At 47.8% G+C, this 24,835-nt stretch overlaps 3 protein-coding genes across 3 annotated transcripts; 2 read left to right on the plus strand and 1 right to left on the minus strand.

The window, feature by feature from the left end:
* The first annotated feature begins 107 nt into the window (after window positions 1–107).
* Window positions 108–1,706, plus strand: polr2k (RNA polymerase II, I and III subunit K). Its single transcript, XM_056583040.1, has 4 exons — window positions 108–217; window positions 434–502; window positions 1,229–1,321; window positions 1,576–1,706. Exons 2-4 carry the CDS (start codon window positions 442–444, stop codon window positions 1,596–1,598), a joined length of 177 nt encoding a protein of 58 aa, XP_056439015.1. The 5' UTR covers window positions 108–217; window positions 434–441; the 3' UTR covers window positions 1,599–1,706.
* A 1,333-nt stretch (window positions 1,707–3,039) lies between these two features.
* Window positions 3,040–10,683, plus strand: spag1a (sperm associated antigen 1a). Its single transcript, XM_056582891.1, has 7 exons — window positions 3,040–3,432; window positions 4,525–4,624; window positions 6,062–6,214; window positions 7,429–7,586; window positions 9,352–9,493; window positions 10,017–10,143; window positions 10,382–10,683. Exons 1-7 carry the CDS (start codon window positions 3,084–3,086, stop codon window positions 10,505–10,507), a joined length of 1,155 nt encoding a protein of 384 aa, XP_056438866.1. The 5' UTR covers window positions 3,040–3,083; the 3' UTR covers window positions 10,508–10,683.
* A 511-nt stretch (window positions 10,684–11,194) lies between these two features.
* On the minus strand, window positions 11,195–24,535 carry LOC130376223 (E3 ubiquitin-protein ligase RNF19A-like). The gene is made up of 9 exons (XM_056583444.1): window positions 23,856–24,535; window positions 20,689–20,897; window positions 19,565–19,709; window positions 18,786–18,948; window positions 18,302–18,416; window positions 17,925–18,086; window positions 17,139–17,406; window positions 16,343–16,486; window positions 11,195–15,790 (listed from the first exon to the last, which is right to left on the minus strand). Exons 1-9 carry the CDS (start codon window positions 24,533–24,535, stop codon window positions 14,650–14,652), a joined length of 3,027 nt encoding a protein of 1,008 aa, XP_056439419.1. The 3' UTR covers window positions 11,195–14,649.
* Window positions 24,536–24,835: the final 300 nt, after the last annotated feature.

Genomic DNA, 24,835 nt, shown 5'->3' on the forward strand with positions numbered 1-24,835 from the left:
GCCGGAGTACACACGAACACACACACAAACGCATACACGTACGATGAGATCTTACAACGCACCAATGACTAGTGGTAGGGAGAATTATTTCAGCCAATCAAAACACACTTTGTTGCGAGGTCAGTGATTGGTGTACGCATGCGCGGGCAGTACAGTGTGCGATTCAAAGAAAAGTAAATAACTATCCAGTCCTTCACACTTGTGTTGTATCCCTCAGGTATGTTATATTTCAAATTAAAAATTATGATTGTAGGTTTATAATAGATTTATACAAGAGTTTAGAGTCGCTGTTTATGGCTCGGAAAACTGACGTTATATTTCCGTAGCCAAATAGCACCACCATGCTTCTCTGTGCTTGTGGATGAGACGATCAGAAGTCCACAAAACGGAATCATCTTGAACGAAACATTGAATAAAAATGCGTCCCTTTTAGGGTCAGGCATGGATGCCCAGAAGGACGTTCAGCCTCCCAAGCAGCAGCCCATGGTGTACATCTGTGGAGGTAAAATAATGGTTGCATTGTTATGATGACTTGGTATTTTTCTCCTGATCGTCGTAAAAGGGTAGAATGATATTGTGGAGGTTTGATTTTCAGACCACAATAACGGTGTGCATTAAACAATGTGTATTGATGGACGGTCATATAATACTATATGATCATATTATATATTACAGTACACTCCAACATGTTTACAACCCATTTCATTAAATTCAGGCCATGTTTAATAAAAGTAAATAGTGTTTACCTTGCCAGGAAGTATATCTATTTTGTAGCTGTAATCTGTCTTAAATACAGTAATGTGTGATGACTCGTGTTCTGTGAATAGAACTATATATGACATCCTGTGTCAAGGGAGACTGTTGTTGACCATTATATACATCTATAATGCCATATAACGCTGACATCAAAGAACCAGGATGCTAGAATGAATCAAAAGCTGACCTCAAATCTGACATCATGGTTTGAATATATATATAAATCTACTCAAGTATGGATCCTTATCTACAAGATGATTTTACTTTGTTATATGAACCTGTAAGTCTGTGCTGTGACCTCTGGTGAAAAGCACCAAGTGTATGATGTGTTCAGGTCCATGCAGCCCACAACCATGTCTCCCACAGATCCATGGACTCTCAAAAGGCCTTTTCTATCTCTTCACTGAAGCCTCTTTTCGGACTCCGCTCCTGTGCCATGTTGAGACTTTGATGTTGTTCTTCCGTCCCGCAGAATGCCACACAGAGAATGAAATAAAGGCACGTGACCCCATCCGATGCAGAGAATGTGGTTACAGAATCATGTACAAGAAGAGAACCAAGAGATGTATCCTTTCCTAAGTGTGCCGGTGTATTCTGTAGATTGAATGTGGGTTAGACCTTATTTTAAGCATCTATTACAGAAATCTGAAAATACTTTTATTCCCAAAATACTACAAAATAAGTTTTTTGTTCTAACATTACTAGTGTATACAATCTCTGTGTTGACATGAACCAGAGACGTATGAGGTTAAACAATCAAATTGCTGTGGTTGATTATAGGGTTAATAAACAATGTTAAATTCCTTAACTCCTATACAGTGGTTGTATTTGATGCCAGGTGAAGAAGAAGAACCAACTCTGATAAAAAAAATGTTTTTGACGTTTCTTTTGTAGTGTAAGATGATGTAAATAAATTTTTGAACACACGCCCTGACATTTACTAGACCTGGCCACTATGTTTCATCAAAAAAATTAAATAGTTTCGACAGTAAAGTATTGACAGTGCTATAAAATAGATCTTCTGTAAACGTTGCGGTTTTCTACTTGTTTAAGCATACCTATTCATACTATCCCATATTATTTTGACCTATAAATATTATTATAGGTAATTGGAATAGTTAAATAAAAAGCTATTTCTTAAAGCTGGGACAGGCAATTTATTCTATAATAATTTTGTGTCGACATCTTGACCTCGCAAAGCCAACAATAAGTCAAATGCTCTGACAAAACAAAACAAAATCCAGTATCAGTGGCTGTCCCAGACTGCTTATAAGCCTTTCCAATCGGATACCTGCGCCCTAGCTGGCTACCTGTGAGCCCTCTGCCCCTACATTCACCGCGCGTGAACAGAGTCTTCCTCGAGGCTAAGCCGAGTCCACCCACAGCCGACCTACTGCTAAAGCTAGCCAGCTGGTCCCGTTTTGGGGGAGTGGCTTTAGAGGTTTGCATGAAGGGAGAGATGGGATGTTTTCGGTTTGGTACTTAAAAAAAGCTAGTTTACTCTGACTGGTTTCTCCCAATTGCCTACCCTAATTTAAAGAGGTATTATGAATCAAATAAACACATAAAGGCACAGATTTAATTCCCAAACTGTCAATACAAATGTTTTACATTTAATTAACTCAGAATTGCTGATGGGTATTATTCCATGTACAATTTCCACGCTGCTGACAAGGTCCAAATAGTCCTTACTCTACTCACTAAAATATGATCGCTGTTTCCTTACCATACCTGGCAAGAACAGTAGGCTTATCTTAGCCTGTCAGAATGCTCATTATTTATTTACTTGAACAAGACACTGTTGGTTCAAGAAGCCAACTTGAATGTGGTGTGCAACGCATGGCCAAGCAAGACATAATCGACAAAACAAGAGATCAGTATACTCGGGAGATTGTGGATTTTAAAGATTTTAAATGATAGATTAAAGACATCCGACAAAGCGCAATCTACATTTGCATTCACAACAATTGGGTTCTGCGGGGTTGAACACTCTTCTGATAGCTCAGCTGCTCTGGTCGTGTTGACATTTGAGGCTTAGGTTCTCCCGTTCAGAGGTCTCCTACGCTGCACCACTGCAATGCTAAAACCCCTCCCCCCCCTTTGGTGTTGTCATGCCTAAAGCCTCAACCCAGGACGGGGTGGGGGCGTGTCCCAAAGCAACGCCCTCCAATAGGAGAGAGGATTAGCTGCAGCTTGTGGAGGAGGAGAGCCTGGAGGGGGGGGGGGGGGGGAGGAGGAGGTGGTGGAGGAAGAAGGGGAGGCGGTTAGAGCGTTAGGAGGCGCGCGAGGGAGACGTTGTACACCCTCTGCAGAGGGAGAGTGCAGCGATGGGTAATGCGCAGGACAAACCTCCCGGTAGTGGAGGAGGGGGGGCCAAAACAGACCATGCTACGCCAGGGAGAGGTAGACGAAGCTGGGGTCCCGGAAGCACCACGCACAGACCCCCGGACAAGGCACCGGTGGTCAACGGTGCCCAGGCAGGAGGTGGACATACCGGGGGACGGCCACCACAGGAGGTCCCCGTGGTGGACACGAGCCATCTGGACGCCCCGGCGGGAGCCCTCCCACCCCCTCTGGCACGTTTGAAAAATGAGGGGAACCAACTCTTCAAAAATGGCCAGTTCGGGGAGGCCTTGGAGAAATACACCCTGGCCATTGATGGATGTGCCGATGCAGGTAGTGTAGGAATAGACAGAGTTGAATCTGTCAGATGAAAAGTTTGTTTCTCTGCTACAACTGTCCCCTACTGACAGTGGATTGTAGTGCCCTGTATTCAATTGAAAGATAAGGGCAAAGATGGAATTATGCTTAAGAAAGATAATACATGCATTATAGGTTTTCTGTGTAATCATTTCTAGAGATAGAGAAAAATATTTCCGATTTGAAAGGCTGTGTTTCTCCCAATGATGAAATGTGTTTCCCAACGATGAAGAATGATTGCTGTCTCATCTGAGACAGATGGACAGCACACAGACTGATAATATCAAAGCTAACTCCTCCGAGCATCTGTGTATCAGGTGGTGAAAGGGTATCTGAGAAGGGATCATCTGGTCGTTCATCTCAGGCCATGTGTTCGATTTCCGTGATGAATTGAAGCTACTTTAGTAAAACAAGACACGCTTCCTACTTTCACCCTTAACTTCACCCTCGACAGCACATATTCAATGTACCACACTTGTACACACACGCACGCATCTCAGGATGTTTAGGCATTCAATATAGGGTGATAAAATGAGTTATTCTAAACAAGTGGCTCAGAGAAGGACCTTATTTGGATCAGCATTTGGTTTAAGAGTTAAGTATTGCAGAAGTAAGAGAGACGCGGTGGCCTCCTACTGAAGACACAGTACGCTCCACTCTTAGCTATGATTGGCTGTTCCCGACTGAAATTTCAGGAGCTTCTGCTGCGTTTTAAAAGGCAGGGATCTGGCAGGCTATTTAACTGCACAAAGGGACTTTGTTGAGTATTAATATCTCACAAACACTTTGCATCTGGTCCTTTCTCTCAAGCCAGAGAGAAAGGGAGAAAGTGTGAGCGAGAGAGAGAGAGCCCTCCACACAAGCTTCTCCAGCTACCTAACACAAGCTTAGCACGCATGTTTATTTTGAGTGTTTACTCAAGCTATCTACGCCCTGACCACAAAAAGCAACATTCTGATCTGGCTGTTTGCTCGCTTCGCCCCAAGGCCCTGTGGTTCGGGTCAAAGTTAAAGCAAGTCTCTTGTTCTTCTTGAGAGGGTGGAAATGTCTGTGTGTGTCCCGCTACAGGTGTTGAAAGCCCAGAGGACCTGGGGATCCTCCACTCTAACCGAGCGGCCTGTTACCTGAAGGATGGAAACAGTGCTGACTGCATACAGGACTGTACAAGGTACAGGCCTACAGCCCCTTCTGTGTTAACACAGTCCAGTCGCTGTGGATTAGGCAACACTGTTACGAAACCGTCCTCAACCTGTTTTTAGGGGCCCGTGTCCGGATGTCTAGAGGTCGAGAACTATTTGTGTTTTACAGTTTAGTGCATCATGCTTCTCCACACATCAACTCCCGTAACATCGATGACCAGGGATGCCCTAGTGGATGTGTCCGCATTGCGCCAGGTAGTTGGCTTGTGGCTACGAATCATAGGCATGTATCTGTATAAATGGGACCTTTAGAAAACCTGTCAAACGCTTTTATTATTTTCAAAGGTTTGCGTCGTTAAAAAAATGGCCCATATAGCTTAAAAGCAGTCAGCAATCTCCGGCAACCCCCTACGCACGGCGGGAGACCCCACACTACTCCTATGTTGTAAATCGCTGCTTCAGGACTGTGTGTGTGTGTAGGTTTCAAATGGCCACCTACATGTATTGTGTGTGTGGTTGTCCTGGATGTGTTGGGATGATGTCAGTATAGTGAGGCTCCGACCGGTTAACCACACGCGAAGATGACCTGCTGTAACTGTATTCTAACATGGAAACATTCAGTGTAATTGCCACAGCCACCGATATATATGTTAGGTGAATAAAATAGTGGTCTGCCTATCAGTATATTAGCTGCCATGCCTGGTAATGCTTTAACCAGTTCAGGGGTAGCTGCGGTCTCCCTGATTGGTCGTAGAGTGTTCTGTGTCTGGGTAAATCGGGATTTCCGGTCTCTAATTGGCCGATAATACCCCTGAATGTGATTGTAACCGGTTGTGGCTTTGCCCAAGGCCAAGGGCTTAACTAGCTGGTGTTTGTCAGTGAGTGTAACTGCCTAAATCCACTCTGGAAACTTAAGGGAGTAGAGGTCTCTACCGTCATAACTCACAGCTAGAGTTCTCCCCATAGACGAGAGTGATATATTCCGACCTAAAACACATCTATTAATCCAGGATGGAATATGTGACCTATATGTAAACATGCACGTCTGTATAAAGGCAAGGCAATTTTATTCATGTAGCACTTTTCATACACGAGGCAGACTCAAAGTGCTTCACGTAGAAACATCGTCATACAATAAAATGAAATAATAAAATATAACTATAGTATATACTTTTTTATCTAACTAAAAAGTAATAAAGTACAATCGATATACGTAAAAGAAAATAAAGGAAAAGATGCATTATAGAAAGTGCAATGTATTTAAGATTTAGCAGAAAGCTAAAGCAAACGTGAAAGTCTTGTTTTAACAGTAGTATAAACCCACCAAAAGCCACGGTCAACAACGGTAGATGGCTCATACACAACATATGGTACGCAGAACAGAGCTTGTTGAGCCTCTCTCTATATATCCCTCTCTCTCCCGGGCGTTCAGTGTGTTGCTTCCTCTCTCTCCCTGATCCTCTTAGGGCTCTGGAGCTGCAGCCGTACTCCCTGAAGCCGCTCCTGCGCAGGGCGATGGCCTACGAGACCCTGGAGCGCTACAAGAAGGCCTACGTGGACTACAAGACGGTGCTGCAGATAGACACCGGCGTGCAGGCGGCGCACGACAGTGTTCATAGGTAAGAGAGGGAGAGCGAGGTGTACATACAGAGAGAGAGAGAGAGAGAGAGAGAGAGAGAGAGAGAGAGAGAGAGAGAGAGAGAGAGAGAGAGAGAGAGAGAGAGAGAGGTGGTGTACATACAGAGAAAGAGAGAGAGTGGTACGAAAGAATCAGAGAGAGAGAGAGAGAGAGGTACTAAACATACAGGAATAAAGAGAGTGGTACTAAACACACAGGGAGTGGGAGAGAAAATTTAAAGAACAGATAATAATCTGAATATAAAATATTCATTTTAATCAAATCTAGATGGTCTAGTAATAAAGCACTAGTTACATAAAACATCTCGAGGCATTAGTCATCCTTACTTACCTCTTTAAGTACATAAGCGTGCCATTGTGCAGTAGTCCTAATGGTCCACTGTGTGCATGCATTAAAGACATCAGTCCGATAACAGGTGTCCTCTTCAGGTTGGGAAAGAAGAGAACCTTAGCATTGGAAAGATCTATGCGAAAATCTATACTTAATGCATCTTACCTCACTTATTCCACTATAACCCAAGCCATATCTTCAATGTTAGTGCATGGCATACAATTTGGGACGATTTAGTCCGAGAATGAGTTGAGGTTTCCTGGCATGGTGGTAAAATGTCTGTTTCTGGTATGATTATGTCATGCTGTTTAGATGCTTTCAATAGTGTAGTCTGTACTCTGCATTACAGTTTGTTTATGGTTCACAAACTTCACCCAAGTGTCCTCAAATGGCTAGAGATTCACGAGTGTGAAAAATGTAAACCCATTTGCATTTGTGATACATTAGTGAAGTGAAGTACAAACACAAGTGCGCATATTGCAAGTGCACGCACAAACTCGGCAGCTCTAGGCTTCAACACAAACAAACCATAATTATGGGGACCAGCACCCTCTGACACACCATGTGCACACACACACACACACACACACACACACACACACACACACACACACACACACACACACACACACACACACACACACACCCATACACACACACACACACACACACACACACACACACACACACCCATACACACACACACACACACACACACACACACACACACACACACACACACACACACACACACACACACACACACACCCACACCCATACACACACACACACACACACACACACACACACACACACACACACACACACACACACACCGACCATGACGCCGCGTCTCTTCTACAGAATCACCAAACTGCTGATCGATCAGGAGGGTCCGGATTGGCGGGAGAACCTTCCGGAGATCCCCCTGGTTCCGATGCTCGTCAAGCAGCAGCACCAAGCGAAGCCCATCAGTGCCGAGCTGACCCAGGCCCGCGCCTCACGGGCCGCGAACGAAGAAGGTCAGTGACATCACTTCCTGTTCCAGGGGGAGGTCCCTAAACAGAGGAATGATCTGTGTGTGTGTGTGTTTCCTGGAAAACTGGGCAAGGCGAGAGGTTTATTGATACAGCGCTTCTTCAAACACATTTCAGAGTACTTTACAAGGGCAGAGATCTTCAATAACCGGATGAGAAGAAGAAGTGCCAGTGCAGACATGCAGTTGAATAACACAAAATAAAAAAACGGATGAGACATCTATGATTCATCGCTGTTGTGACAGATGAAGTGCATTATCTTGCCTATCACATGGCCATAATACTGCACGACTTATGATTGCCCTAATGGTTCTGCATCTGTTGGCCGTTGAAAGAAGACCCCTGTTACAGCAGAAAATGGGTCAGCCAGAGAGCAGTCAGCATTCACAATCCTGCTGAGTAGCTGTGTGTGTGTGTGTGTGTGTGTGTGTGTGTGTGTGTGTGTGTGTGTGTGTGTGTGTGTGTGTGTGTGTGTGTGTGTGTGTGTGTGTGTGTGTGTGTGTGTGTGTGTGTGTGTGTGTGCGTGTTGGGGTTGGTGGTAGACGCGATCAATTATGCAGAGGGGAAGGCCAGCTACACAGACTGTAGTGATGCCGTAATGGAACAATCCAGGTCAAGTTTCTTGTACAGGCTGATTCGCACACACACACACACACACACACACACACACACACACACACACACACACACACACACACACACACACACACACACACACACACACACACACACAGTTCTTATTATCTAGTCGGTAAGTCTGTTCTCAACATTTTAGCTGTCTGAGAGAATTTGTTTGAATTATCAAATTATTCTTTTAGCAATCACAATTTTGTATTGCTAGAAGTTATTGTTAAATCTTGATAACTTCCCATAATTTGTTACCGTTTTCGTATGGTGGCTTCACAAGTTATGTGAACTGTGTGAGACATGGATATGATTGTGTAATAAGCAACACAAAACAATAGCTGCCGTTCTTGCCAGACTAGAATATGCCTGATTAAAACACAGAGAAGAAGCTAGACTTTGTGCTAATACAGAAAATGACCTCTTGTCCCACAGTCCTATTTGGAAGCACTTTTTATTTGCATAATACAATGATCCTATTCATGAGCTGAGTTGACACACATGTGGGGGGACGTTTGATCTCAAACACTTAAAGGCTTAATTCTGTAATGAATGTACGGGGGAAGGTTTTGGCATTAAAGGGTTAGCAATGCCTCTGTTTGTCAGTCACTTGACACTGTGGCTCTCTCAGCAACTCTTATAATAGGGAGTAAGGTTCTTCTCCGTTGACTGACAGCTTCATCGATTGTTCCTAACTATTGTCCATCGTGCCATTTGTTTCCACCCAAACACAATCGATTGTAATTAAAAGAGAAGACAAAAAGCAATCTTTTAACCACTTTTCTCTTTATAAGCTTCATCCTGTCTCCCTTCTTTGGCTTTTTTGCGCCATCATGTAAGACCGAACCAACAGTTTGTTTTATTAGCTCTAGGGTGTAATAAACCTATACAACTAATAATACCTTGAAACTATGAATACTTGGGTCAAGCAGGAAGTATTATTGAAATCGATATATATGTATATATATATATATTGCAGCCACTCCTATGGCGGGTCCATACTGTGGACCAACCAACAGAGCGACCTCTAAAGATGGCGCCTTCATCACCTTAGCGTTAAATGTAGCGTTACGTTAACTACCCATTCCCCATTGCTAATACTGATTCTTATTATTCCCGAATTCAGCCAGGAGAAAGGACACCCGCTTCACATTGTTAAAACACGAAGGCAACGACTTTGTGAAGCGAGGCCAATTCAGGGACGCCGCGGAGAAGTACAGCGAATGTCTCAGCATCAAGCCCGAGGATTGCTCGGTTTACACCAACAGGTAGGTCAGAAGCTCAGGTGTTACCACCTGCACATTTAGGTATGCTATTTTTATACAGTTAAGCAAATAGAGAACCTATTTATTGAAAATGTGCGAAATGTTTACTGCTGAAATATTTATCGACCACTGAGAAAGACAGTATAAACGGTAAATGCATAAATAGGTTTGTAGATTTAGGTGTAATTATCGATGTCACCAGAAGGGGGCACTAGAGGATCATGGTTGTAACACCTTTTAAGGAAGTTTGAAGTGATGAGTTTGTCTGGAAACTGAAACTGTAGAAAAGCATATCAGCGATTTGAAATGTCTTCAAATCGTTCATACTACCAAAAGTACATTCATACTAACAGGTAACTGTAGCATTATGAAATATGTTAATAATGTTAACTAGTCGTGAAATCCCTTTAACATATATTTTCCCTTATTATTAACATTTTATTTTTACCCTTTAAACATTTTCATCCATATTGGAACAAAAGCCAGGTCAAATGTAAGTCACTCCCTATATTTTTCTCTCTTTCAGAGCAATTTGCTTCCTGAAACTTCATCAGTATGCAGAGGCCAAAGAGGACTGTGACTCCGCCCTGAGTCTGGAGCCAGCCAATAAGAAGGCATTCTACAGACGCGCCCTGGCCCATAAGGGTTTAAAGGTACTGGTGTCATCCCATTGCCACAAACATGATGTCACCTCATTAAAAGGAGGATGATCTGACATTAAATTGTCCATTCAAATCAAACAAAGAAACGTTGCCTGTGCTGTGTGTTTTACAAACACTGGCAGAATACATGAAAGTACATTGTCAAAATAGATCTCGTCCCACGGTTTGTGTGTGTCCACTCATGTCTGTTCGTCTGTCTGCCTGTGGCCTTGTGTGTGTGTGTTGTCAGGACTACCTGGCGGCCAGCAGTGACCTCCAGGAGGTGATGGTTCTGGACCCCAACGTGCACGAGGCAGAGGAGGAGCTCCAGAACGTCACCTCGCTGCTCCGACAGAGCCTGATGGACAGACACTAACCACACACACACACACACACACACACACACACACACACACACACACACACACACACACACACACACACACACACAGGTCTCTCTCTCTCTCTCTCTCATTTCTAACCGGTCACCTCCCTGCTCAGACAGAGCCTGATGGACAAACACTAACCACACACACAGGTCTCTCTCTCTCTCTCTCTCTCTCTCTCTCTCTCTCTCTCTCTCTCTCTCTCTCTCTCTCTCTCTCTCTCTCTCTCTCTCTCTCTCTCTCTCTCTCTCTCTCTCTCTCTCTCTCTCTCTCTCTCTCTCTCTCTCTCTCTCTCTCTCTCTCTCTCTCTCTCTCTCTCTCTCTCTCTCTCTCTCTCTCTCTCTGTGTCTCTCTCATTTCTAACCGGTCACCTCCCTGCTCACAGAGCCTAATGGACAGACACTAACCACATACACAGGTCTCTCGCTCTCCCTCTCTTTGTGTCTCTTTGTCTATCTCATGTTTAACCGGTCACTCCCTGCTCAGTCTCAGACAGCCTGATGGACAAATACTAACCACACAGACCGCACTATCTCCTTGTCTCGCTCACCTCCATTTTCTTTCTTGCCATCTCTTTCATGCTCTATAGCTTTCGGTCTGTGTCTCCGTCTTTCTCTCTCATGTTTAGTTTTTTGCCTCACACTTAATTGCTGATTCCTTCTCTCTGTCTCCATCAGTCGGGCCGGTATATCCGTCTCTCTTTCTGCCGTCGATCAGCATCTGTCACTCCGTCTCTGTCCCTACAGCCGTCAGTCCGGCTCCCGCAATCGAATTCGTAATCGAATCGTAATTCCGTAGGAATCGTCAGTCCGATTCCTCTTTTGTCAGTTTTCGCTCTCTCTCCCCTCTCTAATTTGCATTGCCTAAAAACTGAGACAAAAGGAAAACAATAACAATATCCACTAAACAAACTAGAAGATGTGGTTGCAGAGCCAATATTGAATCTTTCACTGTTGACTTTTTAGACTCGTGTGTGAAATGTGTGGAGGAGAAATGACCACGAGGGTCAATACTTATGTGAACTCTTGATGAACACGTCTAAGATCAACAACACGTCAAGCATCGTATCATCTCCATCCAGGTAGTGCAGCTTGTGGAGCGAGGGTGGAGCAACACCACCAGAGAAAAGGGCACCTAGGAGGTGGAGAAACAAGATGGCCCAGTGGAAGAAAAAATAAAATGAGACTTTTTTCTGGCCGGACCAATCCTCCAAGGGCTCGAGAGACAATGGTGAAATACAGATGATATATATATTTATCCGTCCATGGAGCAGCTTTTTGCAACTCGGCATCTCCAGAAAACTTTTGTACCATCCATCACGTCGTACACGGATCCCTGCAGCAACGAGTTTCCCAAGGTCCTCCTGACTTAAAAAAAAGAACGGGATGAAAAAATGCCTAAGACACAATACAGTGTGGGGTTGTTGTTGAATGACCCGCGGAGCAAAGTAAGAAATGTGTGCCTTATCAAGCTTCATCCGTTTCTCAGCGAATATGCCAACATTACCAGAACGCAGGCACAGTTTAGGGTTAATTTCAACCATAAAGTTTATGGTTAGGGTTTTGTTATCCCACCGAATTCCCTGAACGATGGTCGCGGTCGGTCTAAATATTTGTTTTCTTGCGTGTTGGATACACTCCTGCTTTGTTTCAAGTGATAATATTGAATTGCTTTGCACTTGTACACAATACGCTGCATTTTGCACTAGTGTGTACTTATGTTGTATTTTATGTTGTATCCGTGTGTCCTCATAATTCGTAAGGTTTGATGAACCCATGTCATCTATTTTTGCCCCCCAAAATTGGTTTCACCATCGCTTGCATCTGTAAGCAGCTTAAAATCCCTTTGGAATCCAAGCAAACACCAAACAATGATTTAACTTGTTAAAGAAAGAAAACATGCATGTTTTATTTTGGTTAATCAATGATGATAAACTTTGTGTGTGGGGATAAAAAACGTTTTTGGAAATAGTTTAAAACAAAGCTGACCTCCAGGGCTGTCCCTGATTGAATAAGATAATCTACATGTACTGTACGATTCTGGGCTCAGGTTAAACTGTGAATGTAACCCATGATGGCTGCGTGATGTGTTTACACGTTTACAGTATTTGAGATCAGAGATTTTTTCCAATTCATGACTTCAGCCTCTGAATCTTAATTTTAGAAGACATGCAGAGGGGGAGTTTAATGTACCAAAACAAAAAAAGAGAAACTTGGCATGGATTGAATGTAAATCATTTTGAATGCAAATAAATTGCATTGGGAATGCTTTGTAATGAGAAGTGAGTAAAGACTTTTTTCTGTCCTTAAGGTACAATAGTCACAATTTGCACGGTTTCTGAAAACGTCAACATCTGGGCGCAAATGGTTTGTCAAACAACATCCATGAGCGTGGATGCCATTAAAAGCCCTTGCTGACTATTTGGCATCCATTCAACATCACATTGGACAAACAAACCATTATCTTTTGACCTTTCACGTTTAATATTCAACAGCAGAATGAGCAAATGATATTTCATGAAGAGAAAATAAACAAACACTATTTGCACCCTACCCCAGTCTGAGAAGGCACAAAGTCAAAAACAATAAGCACAAACATAAAATTGCATCCACAATTGCCAAGGCGTAAAAAACACCCCTGAATATGTACAGTAGGAATACAACATCCAAACTCAAGTCTTAAAAATAGGAATTGTAAAAAATAAAGTGATCTTCTTTCTGGCATCATTTGAGAGGCAGGTGTATTTAACATAGATTGTACCAACAAACTGATGGATTAATCTGCTCAAAAGAATATACACAACACACACAACTGAACAGCATAGAGTTAATATAAATATTTATAGTCAACCATCTGTAGGTGTCGTATGCCTCATTGTAGTTGAAGAGTAACCCAAACAATGATGTAAATGGTGATATGACATAATCACATGCGATTATGCGATCATGTGTTTATGTACAAGAATACCATCAACGAGGACATCTTGATACTGAAGGCACATATAATACCGTTATCGAACTCTGCATCCCATATGACGATTGACAAGGCATTCATTTAATTCAAGCGAGTACATGTGCATTCGAGTTCATTACGGCAAAAAAAAATGAAACTACACTTTTCTTATATTGCATCCAGATCGGTCAAATTCTCCACTTACTTGGTCACCATAGAAACCAAACCACCCATGGACCTTTAGAATACTCGTTTTAAAGGAAAAATAGCAGACAAAAAAAAACATAAAATGGAATTATCCAGTTACAAACTGACAAGAGTTGTCTGTCGTCAAGGAGAATGTGGGTTGTGGCGCTCGCTTGGAACCCAAAACAAAGCTTTGACATTGAAAAAAAAAAGTCTAAAATGGAAAGATCTACAATTGATAAAAAAAAAAAAAGACTTGTCGAATTTGTTGTCATACTTAATGTAAATCATAAGCAAAGTCTGAAATAGCTTTTTGGGGCCACCTATCTGCTTGCCAGTTTAGACTGGGGACAAGACATTAGCAGCTCAACATTATGACACACCGTTTTACTTTTTATTTTTGCTACGACAATTTCAGGAAAAATTGGGCGTTGTGGGGGGTCGAGCCGTGTGTATTTTACCGCTGGACATTAAAGGAACAATCTTCTCAACAGCAGGAGAATCAATTTGAGTACTTGATATCAGCTTCCACCGACCATTGCATTCAGTCACATCCTTTTCCCGTTCACGTCACGTTACCTACTTACTCAAAGACCTTCACTTCCCTGGACGGCAGCTCTGTCACAAACCGGCCGATCCGCTTCGGAGAAACTCGCTCCCTCTCCACCTCTGTCCTCTACTGCTGCCGTCACCACACACACACACACGCAGGACATTTTCCTTCCGTTTGGTATTCCTCATTTCTCGATAGCAGCAAGACAAGAAAAACAATAATTTTAAGTTGGACTTAAAGCCTTGAAACCTCACAACAGTCGTACTAGGACGAGCAATCGCTCGTGCCCATGAGCCGAAGAAGCGTCTGCGCGAAGGCTGGCCGAGCTACAGACGCTAACCGAGCCGAGGGATGCGGACCGAGCCCATGCAGCGCAACGCTTCCGAGCAAGCGATGCTAACCGAGCTAATGAAGCTAGCGACAGCCGCGGGCTTCTGCCCTTCAGATATCAGTCTGTACGCAGCTCCTTCTGGAGGCGGGGCTCGTGGCATGCACAGCAGCGGGTTCCTGGCTGGCGGCCTCCGATTGGTGGTGCTCCTCCTCCTCCTCTTCTTCCTCCTCCTCCGGCGCCAAATCGACATTAGAGTCCGTCCTGGTCTCCTCGGCGATGAAGAGGAAGGTCCCGCCCCCCTGGCTGCACTCCACCACGAAGGCGGCGCCGTCGGGGCCCTGGGGCGCGGCGGGGCGGTGCTCGAGGCGGTCGTGCTCCACCTCGGGCATGGCGCTGGCGGCGGCGCGCGCCGGCTGGGGGCGGTTCCCCAGGAAGGAAGCGGCGGCGGCGGTGGGGGGAGTGGAGGGAAGCGGCAGCGGCGGTGGCCTGGAGGTCTCCGAGGCGTCGGAGGACGAGACGCTGCGGCGGGAGTCGGACGCCACCGAGGGCAGGCTGCCGCTGGGCGAGGGGGGCCCCGGCGGCGGGGAGCCGGCGCCGCGAGGCCCGGCGGCCCGCCGGCCCTCCGTCTCGGTGTCGGCGGGCCCCTTCCTCCTCCGGGGGACCTCCGCCTCCGCCTTGCTGCTCCCGCTGCCGTTGTTGTTGTTGCCGCCCACCTTCCTCCACAGACGCCCTTTGCTCCTCTTGCCGGTGAAGCGAGAGGAGGAGGCGGAGGAGGAGGAGGTGAGCTCCTGGAACCAGGGGCGGGTCGACGAGGAGGTGAGCTCCTGGAACCAGGGCCGGAAGGAGGACGAGGTGATGGCCGAGGAGGAGGCGGCCAGCTCCTGAAACCAGGGGCGGGAGGAGGAGGTAGAGGAGGAGGTGATGGTGGAGGAGGAGGCGGCCAGCTCCTGAAACCAGGGGCGGGAGGAGGAGGAGGAGGAGGAGGAGGTGATGGCGGAGGAGGAGGCCGAGGCGGAGAGTTCCTGAAACCGGGGCCGGGCGGAGTTGGTGGGGCAACTGGGGCTCCCTGGGAGATGGGGGTGTGGAGGGCCGTGGGTGGAGGTGGAGGCGCATGGGTGGAGGCCTGGCGGGATTTCTTCACAACCGCCGCCGCCGCCGCCGCCGCCGCCGTCCAGACTGCTGCTGGCGCTGCAGTGGCGCATCTTGGGCGGCCGTGGCTCCACGTCCACCTGCACCTCCAGGCTGCCGGCCCTGAGGGACGACAGAAGGCAGGGCTCACGTGGCCTGGTACAAAGGGTGGGAGGGAGAGACTGACCAAGGCGCAGGCAGAGCCCATCAAGAGGACGGGACATATCATCATCATTCGTCATCAACCAGTCTAGGATGGACGGGAGAGATGGAGGGAAACTCTCCCAGCTATTCTACTTCCATCTACACATGTATATGTGGAAATAGAGGATAGATGGGAGGGTCTCACAACCACCAGAACGCCATAATTCAACCGCAAGCTGGTGGCAAACAGCCTGCACACAAAAGGGGCCCCGTTTTACTACACTGTGTGTAAAAAAAGAAAAATCACTAGTGGGCGTGTTGTCCACCCGGACGCAAGACAGCTAGCTCAGCCTACCAGGCTCCACACTGGACCGTACCAACCGGACGACCAAGGGACATCAGAGAGTGAGTGAGTGAGTCAGAGTGAGTCAGAGTGAGAGAGAGAGAGAGAGAGAGAGTGTGTGAGTCAGAGAGAGAGAGTGCGAGTGTGAGTGAGTGAGAGAGAGCGAGAGGGTGTGCCAGTGAACCGACCTCTCGAGGGGGGTGTAGGCGTTGAGGATGGAGCCCGCCATGGCCCTGGTGCTGGCGTTGTCCCCCGCGGGGCCCAGGCTCACCGAGGCCGAGTCCCCGCTCAGGCTGCTGCCCTCCTTCTGCACGTCCGCCTGCACCTCCACCCTGCAGCCACCGGGGGCAGGTTAGTTAGTTACTGACAGTCAGTCAGGTCAGTCAGGTCAGTCAGGTCAGTCAGTCAGACAGAGGTCTGAGAGGGACAACCGTTCTGGGTCTCCTCACACAACAGTTTAGTAACCGGGCTACGGTGTTTACATGACAGTTAGAGGTGACTTATTATACCACCAGGTGTGAGTTACAAACCGTTTGAAAAAACAACAAAAAAAAACGGCCTTTTTTTTTTACATCAGAAGTGGGCGCGTCCACCTAGGTGTCCACTGGATAGATCAGTCAACCGGCCCACCCAGTGCACTGTAGCAAACGTTGATCAACCATCCATCAGGCATTTAGGGGGACACGGCCACTGGTGACGCCAGAAGAGGCAGAGCTTCCAGAAAACGGCTTGTAACGGATAATCCCAGTCGCACCTGGTGGAACAACGCTGTCACCTTTAAGAAACCTAACCTAGTTTCCAGAGTGCTTGGAAACGCACTAGCGGTAAATACAGACAGGACAATGGACGGGGGAGGGGGAGGGGACGACGACTGACTATGACGTGCAACCGTATTGTTACATTATGTACACAAGGGGACGGAAACCGGGCGTGTTGTCAAGACGACAACGCTGCTCTACTGCGGTCCGGCGGCACCGCCCTTACCTGTTGTAGCAGCTGCTGGCCATGCTGCCCCCGGCCAGGGCGGTGGTGCTGGCGTCGTCGTGGTCACTGAGGCTGGCGTCCCTCAGGGTCGACCCGGGCCCTCCCCCGCCCCCACCACTACCACCACCGCCGCCGGCCCCCCCCCCCACCGTGGCACCACAGCGCTCCAGGTGGCTGCCGCTGAGGCTCAGGCCCGTCAGCCCGCCCACGCTGGCCCCGTCGCCCAGGCTGGGGTTGTGCAGGCGGGTCTCCGCCACCGAGGCGGTGTCTGTTGGGGTGGAGGGGGGTGGAGGTGAGAGAGGCCATTTTTATTATATTGTATAATGTGAGTGAGTCCTGCAAATAGGACGTTTATATGGAGCTGATGCTTTTATCCTAAGAGAGGCTCACAGGTGAGGCTGAGAACGATACTAAGTGACCTCTATGTGACCTCTAAGTGACCTCTAAGTGACCTCTAAGTGACCCCTATGTGACCTCTATGTGACCCCTAAGTGACCCCTAAGTGACCTCTAAAGTGAGTAATTTGCGAATGCAAACTTGGCATAGCATGAGTAAAGTGTGCAAAGGTGTTTGTTAGGGTGCCACAGTGTACCGGCCACTGAAGAAAACACTTTTTTTTAAATCCCTTTTGAAAGTTGCTCTTCTGTATAACAAGTCAGTAACAAAACAGGAAACGGGGCAAGCCAAGGAAACTTTCAGTTTCTCGTTTCCTGGCCCAGGTTCTCTACAGTCTCCCCACTTCTACTCTACCACAGTAGAGGATGGGTGAAGGGGAGACGTGCTCACCTGTAGCTCCCATCCCGCTGCCCACGTAGACGTCGTTCTCGTCGTCGAACTCTATTCGAACTCCTTTGCCGTTGCCGGCGGAAACGCCACAACCGCCACTCCGACACAGGGAAATGGGAACCACGCCGTAGACGTAGGCCAACATGATGGGAACGCCGATACCTGTTGACACACACACACACACACACACACACACACACACACACACACACACACACACACACACACACACACACACACACACACACACACACACACACACACACACACACACACACACACACACACACACACACACACTGAGATCGTGCATAGACTGGGCTTTCATGGCTTTCGTTGACAGGAAGTAGAAGTGAGAGGAGGAATAAGCTTCGTACCGACGGTAACTGCGGCGACCACCGGGGAGACGATCACGGACAGTGTCACGCCCCCGGCGATGACCAGGTTCCTCTTGTGCTTTGACACCTCCTTGCCCTCGTAGCGGTTGTGGATCTGATCGGGGGGGGGGGGGGGGGGAGACGGACTCATTTGATTCATAGCTTGCCAAGATCACTTTTTTCTTCTTTGCAGTTTTGTGTCAGGAACTGATTGAATAGACGTGTTCAAATACATGAGGCAGGCACCATTAAAATCCGGTCTTGGTTGAAAGTATACATGGCCTTAAGTAGAAATTGGCCCACCGCTGATTAACTCCTCGTGACTTTTTATCCTTCAAACAATCATAAGCATTTCAAAGGGCGAACCAAAATGCAGATAATTTTTATACTAAAACAAACTATTCGTGATAAGAGAATTTTGTAAACCCCTCCCGTCTCGCGGACAACGACGTCAAACCCCAAACATCAAACCACGGTCCCTCACCTTCCTGCCCACGTACACCGGGATGCCGATGACCATGGCGGGCACGGCGATGCCGGCGATGAGGGCGATGCCCACCGGCGCCCCCACCAGCGTGCCCAGCTGCCACAGGATCTTCTTCTTCCGGCTCCACGGCTTCTTGCCCCAGAAGGTGCAGCCGGATGGACTGAGAGAGGAGAGGGGGGGGGGGGGGGGGGGGGGAATAGAGAGAGAGATCAATACGGTAGGGGGGGGGGGGGGGGGGGGGATAGAGAGAGGGATCAATACGATAGGGGGGGGGGGGGGGATAGAGAGAGAGATCAATACGATAGGGGGGGGGGGGGGGGGGGGGGATAGAGAGAGAGATCAATACGATAGGGGGGGGGGGGAGAGAGAGAGAGATCAATACGATAGGGGGAGGGGGGGGGGATAGAGAGAGAGATCAATACGATAGGGGGGGGGGGGGGGAGGAGAAAGAAAGAAAGAAAGAAAGAAACAAACAAACAAACAAACAAACAAACAAACAAACAAACAAACAAACAAAGGGATGGGGCGGCGAGTGATAGTGAGACACAGCGACAGAGACCGAGGGAGGGAGGAGAGAGCAAAGAGAGAAATAGAAGTCAATCAAAAATGCAGAACATGGTTGTGGTTCCTTAGCATTCAGTACAGTGTCTCAGTGAACGAGGTCGACTCGCACCAGACTCTGCTAACTTCACCACTTCAAAATCAATCCTTTTTGAAGACACACAGAAAGAGGACGCGTCGAAGGAGCTCGTCCAACAGGCGCACCGAGGCCTCACCTGAGGTAGTGCAGGTCGGAGATCTCCTTCATGCACAGCCAGCAGAACTCACAGCCGCACACGGCGCACGTCATGTGGTTACAGCTGCCGTCGTTCATCTTGATGATGTAGGCGGCGCAGCGCGGGCACGGCTTGATGTCATCGGCTGCACAACCGAGAGAGTGGGAGAGAACGGGGGTTAGCATGTGGTCTGGGCCAGGGCTCAGCCGTCGGGACTGTAGCCGTGATTAAAGGGCAACCTTTAAAGCCCGGCTGCTTTTTAATTGATGAGAGCGAGGCTCTACTGCGTGTGCGCGCGTGTTTGACGTCTGCGACGCAGAGTCTGTTCACAGAACAGATGGACCATTTACGATCATTTTTTTTCAGAATCGCCCCAAAACGGAGAATGCGATTCCGGCACTAATGACGTCAAGGATCCGACTTTTCTGCGTTCCTGATTTCCTTATGTTGTGACCCAACACTGTCTGAAGTACTTCTCCATCTCTCAAACTCAGCACTCCAACTATCAGTACACCATTATAAAAGTAGCCGAATGTGACGGTTTCACTTCAAGGCCTACATTTATAACATGACTGATAATAAAAAACGGACAGGACTGTGATATCGTCCAAGTAACTTAGATGGCTGCTAGATCAATAAGGACTCGTATCATTCTTTTTTTTTTTAAGTTTACATTTTAAATTCAGGGCATTTGGCAAATGCCTTTATCTGAATCGACTTACGACCGTTCACACACACACACACACACACACACATTGACGGCGCTGTCGACCATACACAGTGGCAGCAGCCAGCACGCCGGGAGCAGCTAGGGCTGGGTGTCTCTACACTCTAGCTAGGAGGAGCCGGGGATCGACCTAGCAACCTTCCAGTCACAAGGCAACCGGCTCTACCTCCTAACCTAAGCCGACCCTATACCTCTAAGGCCTACACAAACAAAATGATCACTATAAAAACGGACGGTAACACAGTAACAAACTCTAATATCCCCCATGTAGCTAGCATTTAGAACCAAGATGGCCGCCGGGTCGACAAGAACCCGTTATCTCATCATCTCCTCCCAAAACCCTCCTCTACCCTGGGGGGTCATGACCCCGGACGGGGACGGGGGGGGGACCACCTACCGGGCGCGCCGCTCCCCTGGCTGTAGCTGAGGGAGGAGGAGCGGAAGCCGCTGAGCTGGAGGCTCTGGGCGCGCTGCTGCCGTGCGGCGTCGCACGTCTGGTTGGGGTGCCACAGCTGCTTGCAGTGGTAGCAGAACTCGGTGCTGCAGCCCTCCCGGCCGCACGTGAGCTTGGGGCAGCTGGCGCAGCCGAAGGCGACGACCGCGTACCTGTGGAGGCGCGAGGTAAACTGCAATGTTTTTTTTTTTTGTTTTTTTTACTGTGGTGGACGGTAATAATAATAATTAACAATTATTCCCCGAAGGCTCCGTCAATCAATAGTGGGGAATTTCCCAACTATTGACGGGGCCGGAGGTGAATAATTGTTTTAGTACACGTGAACACTCCAAAAATAAACAAGATAACACATTTTGCAGGAAGTAGAAAAGCTTATTTTTGCATTTATTAGTGGTTTATTAATTTTTATAAGCGTGACGAGAAGAACGTCGCGCGCGCGCCAACAATATCCCGAGTTTGAGATCTCAATCATGGGATATTGCCCAATATCCCGAGATAGCAAACCAATCAAATTGCGGCATCTTAAGCGGTACACATGTAGCATATACTAATAGGTTTTATGATAGCAGATTTTATCTTTAAAGGGAACTCCCAAGGTGCTAGATAGTGTGATACAGCAGCAAGAGAGACAGCGGTTATACGGCCAGGCAGTTGAATAAAATGCTGCGAGTTTCGTGAGTTTCAAACCAACAACCCCAGGATCATAAATCAACATTATACATTCAAGCGCTAAACCACCCAAAAACACACACTACTTCCTTAACACTTAGAATAGAGCCATTTTAATAAATTGAGTGACTGAGCTGCTGAAGGCTAGCTAGCTGGTAAATTGAACTAGATGATTCACACTTTCTATTTGCATTAGTATAAACGCAACAAAAAAATAAGTCATTGCTTTAAACACGTTCACAGCAGGTGGCTCTTGGGAAATGAACACACAACATAGGAGTTGTGTACCATGACCCAAAACGAAACCATCCTGAATGGATTACCACGAATATGCACCGTGAGTGCTGTGGTTACGATACTGCCAAACATGTGGTTTCCTTGGAAACCTTACAAGCCGATTCTGAGAAACACATGCGCGTTGCCAGGCTGCTGCACCAGACCACGTGTCAACACCGACCAATGGGGGAGGAGCTTCAGAGAAGGCTCAGGGCAACAGGCCCGACCGCGGTGTGTGAGGGATAATGATCATTCTCGACTCGCAGAACTGATAGAAAATTGGCTTCTGTATGATCGTGAACAGAGTGAACCTGCATGTGGCACGACAGCCTTGTGCATCTCGTCAAGGGAATCTTCTGGGTTTAAAAGATGCATGGGGAAGCGTGTAGAGTGAGATGTTACACTCTTCCCAATACAAATCGCACAAACAATATTTCTGACATAATCCTTTATGTCAATAAGAAATTATTTTAGAGTCTAAAATCATTTCATAGGCGTTCCGATAATGGTTCATTTCATTAAAAAACGTTAACATATACACACTAGTCATCTCAATCTTCAGATGGTTGTTCTTGTACCAGAAGTCAACAATGTGATAGCAGTGTGCCACAACAACAAGGGGCCGAGCCCCTCGGCAGAGGAGGCGCGTTGAACAAGGGGAGAGGGAAGGCAACACGCGGAAGTTAAGCGGGATGGCCCGGGCCTGTCGCACGCGCTCAACACACTCATGAAGGAACCATTCATCTCAAGGACACGGGCTGTGCGCTATACTGTACACCGTGCTCGCACTAGAACAAACACCGAAAGCTAAAATAAAAAAACACACCACGATAACACTGCGATACTAAAAAGACGGAGCAGTGTATTTATCCCTCGATACGACAATCTAGTGGAGTCGGATTTTAGATTCTGCAACACCCATTAAAGAGGAATTTAGTGTCGTCTTCTTCAAAAGGCTGAGCGAGATCCTTCGCAGCCTCGAAACCCGGGCCGTGTAGTCCCACACTGGGCTGTCGCCTCGCCCCCCCCCCCTGCTGCTAAGACACAACTACTCAAATGATTGGTTGTCTGCGCGCCTCAAACCGCAGTCATATTAGGTTGCGTCTGCCAGCGCGGTTGCTAAGTGCCCGCTGCTGCATTGCTGGTGTAACACCTCTAATTTAAGAGTGGGAAGTCAGGGCGGGCTGGAGGTCATTACGTTTGTTGGGGGAAATCATGACGAGGCACGGAGTGGGGAGACACAGCTGGAGACGACCTGCCTCCAAGTGAACCTGCTCTGCAACACAGAGCAGCAAGCGATCTTGGATATCGTTTGCTGCTCTGTGTTGTAGTAGAGCAGATTCACCAAGTCGTATTGATCAATTCAACTTATAAATTCAACGGTCGTCTAAAGATCTTCATCTTTCCTCTCAAGTCTCAATGCAGTCTTAATAGTTCTTAGTCATTGTTATTATTACGTTAATACATATTTTGTTAAGCTGACAACCGGTACACCGGGCTTACTATAAATATGATTCAAAAAGTTGAATGAGGAAGTGACATTGGTTCATTCTGTTCACAACGTCTTGTTGTGCACGTTGTGTTGTGCTCGTCTCAGGCCCCTAAAACAGAACCTTTCAAAAAAGGTGTTACATTTCTAAAGAAAAAAAAGAAAAAAAGGCAAACATACTTGCTGAGAATAGTTTGATAATCAAACACTCAGTAGCATGTGGGATCTATTGAATCAACGTTGTCTTAACAGGCCGTATGTGCTTCAGGACTACAACACCATCGGGCCTAAAAAAAATAATTATGTGCGACCCAAATTATTTTATGAGCTTTAAAAAAAATATATATATTCTGCAAACTATAATTACGGTTTTGTACAGCACCTCTTCATTCTGTACAAGAATGAGCGAATTTTCTCGTTTTTAAATGAAAACAACCTACCTATCATTCGCTGCCGCTGGAAAAAATAAAATAAAAAAATAAAATAAATTCCCTACCTCCCCTTGACCTCAACTGACAACCAACAGGAACCAAACTTTTTTTTTTTTTAAGACCCCGGCAAGAATTCCCACTCAACACGCGGCGGACCTCATACCCCAACCGTCAACTTAAGCATCAAAACCATCCCCGGACCTAAATCAACCTCCACCTTAAGTCCAAACCCCTCGTCTCCTTACCCGCAGTCGGGCGCGGGGCACCAGCGGCAGTCGGGGTCGGCCACCAGCCAGCGCCGCAGCATGAACTCCTCGTACTTCTCCATGACGGCGCGGTCCGCCAGGATGGCCTGGATGTCGTGGGGGTTGTAGCGCTCGGGGCACTCGGGGCAGCAGATGTTGACACGCGATTCCGAGATCTCGATGCGCAGGTACTGCCGCAGGCAGTCGCCGCACGAGCGGTGGCGGCACGTCATGATGTCCGGGAAGCGGTCGCGGGCGTGCCGCAGCAGGCACAGCGGGCACTCCAGCGGCTCCGTGGGGACACACGCTGTCGCCGATGGCGACGGCGACGTGGTTGCCGCCGCCGACGAGGTCATCGCCGCCGCCGCTGTGATCCCCGAGGGCTTGTCCTGGCCCGTCGCCGTGGGGATGCTCTCGTCGCTGGCCGCCGGGGCCACGTCGGCGCCCGCCCCTCCCGCCTGCAGGGGGCGGAGCTTGCAGCGGCGGGGCTCGCGGTGGTGGTGGCGCCGGCGGCCAAACAGCGAGTGGAGGGACAGCCGGCGCTTCTTGGGGGTCTTCCTGATGGAGGGCAGGCTGATGGAGGAGGTGGCCGAGTGAAGGTCTCGCTCGGAGCCCGAGCAGCCATGGTGCTGCGGCTGCGGCTGCTGCTGCTGGTGGGGGAGTCGCTGCATGTGGTTCATGGTGCCACTGGATGGTTGGGGGGGGGGGGGGGGGGGGCTGGAACAGAAGGAGGATAGGGGGGAGTGGGGGGAGGGAGGGAGGGTGTTGTGGAGGTTTGGGCCAGCTAGGACATGGTGGATGATGGAGGTGGGCGGTTGGGTGGAGTCTTGGGGAGCCTGGTCAGGTCTGGCCCCAGCCCAACCGTCAGAGTGGTTTCTGGTGTCCGGTCCAGCTGGAGAGTGAAGGAAATAAAAACGCAAGAAGGTTCATAACCGTCGCCAAACCATGGTCATGGAATGACCTTCATTTCAGCGGCTGGC

Source organism: Gadus chalcogrammus, chromosome 22, assembly GCF_026213295.1.
Source record: "Gadus chalcogrammus isolate NIFS_2021 chromosome 22, NIFS_Gcha_1.0, whole genome shotgun sequence".
Classification (NCBI taxonomy): Eukaryota; Metazoa; Chordata; class Actinopteri; order Gadiformes; family Gadidae; genus Gadus; species Gadus chalcogrammus.

Coding starts and splice junctions, on each gene's coding strand:
- polr2k (XM_056583040.1), top strand. CDS start 442: ATGGATGCCCAGAAGGACGTTCAGCCTCCCAAGCAGCAGCCCATGGTG. Junction 503..1,228: donor CATGGTGTACATCTGTGGAG/GTAAAATAATGG, acceptor TCCGTCCCGCAG/AATGCCACACAGAGAATGAA. Junction 1,322..1,575: donor CAAGAAGAGAACCAAGAGAT/GTATCCTTTCCT, acceptor ACTCCTATACAG/TGGTTGTATTTGATGCCAGG.
- LOC130376223 (XM_056583444.1), bottom strand. CDS start 24,535: ATGAACCACATGCAGCGACTCCCCCACCAGCAGCAGCAGCCGCAGCCG. Junction 18,417..18,785: donor CGGTGTACGTGGGCAGGAAG/GTGAGGGACCGT, acceptor CCCCCCGATCAG/ATCCACAACCGCTACGAGGG. Junction 18,087..18,301: donor GGTCGCCGCAGTTACCGTCG/GTACGAAGCTTA, acceptor GTGTGTCAACAG/GTATCGGCGTTCCCATCATG.
- spag1a (XM_056582891.1), top strand. CDS start 3,084: ATGGGTAATGCGCAGGACAAACCTCCCGGTAGTGGAGGAGGGGGGGCC. Junction 3,433..4,524: donor TGATGGATGTGCCGATGCAG/GTAGTGTAGGAA, acceptor GTCCCGCTACAG/GTGTTGAAAGCCCAGAGGAC. Junction 4,625..6,061: donor TGCATACAGGACTGTACAAG/GTACAGGCCTAC, acceptor TGATCCTCTTAG/GGCTCTGGAGCTGCAGCCGT.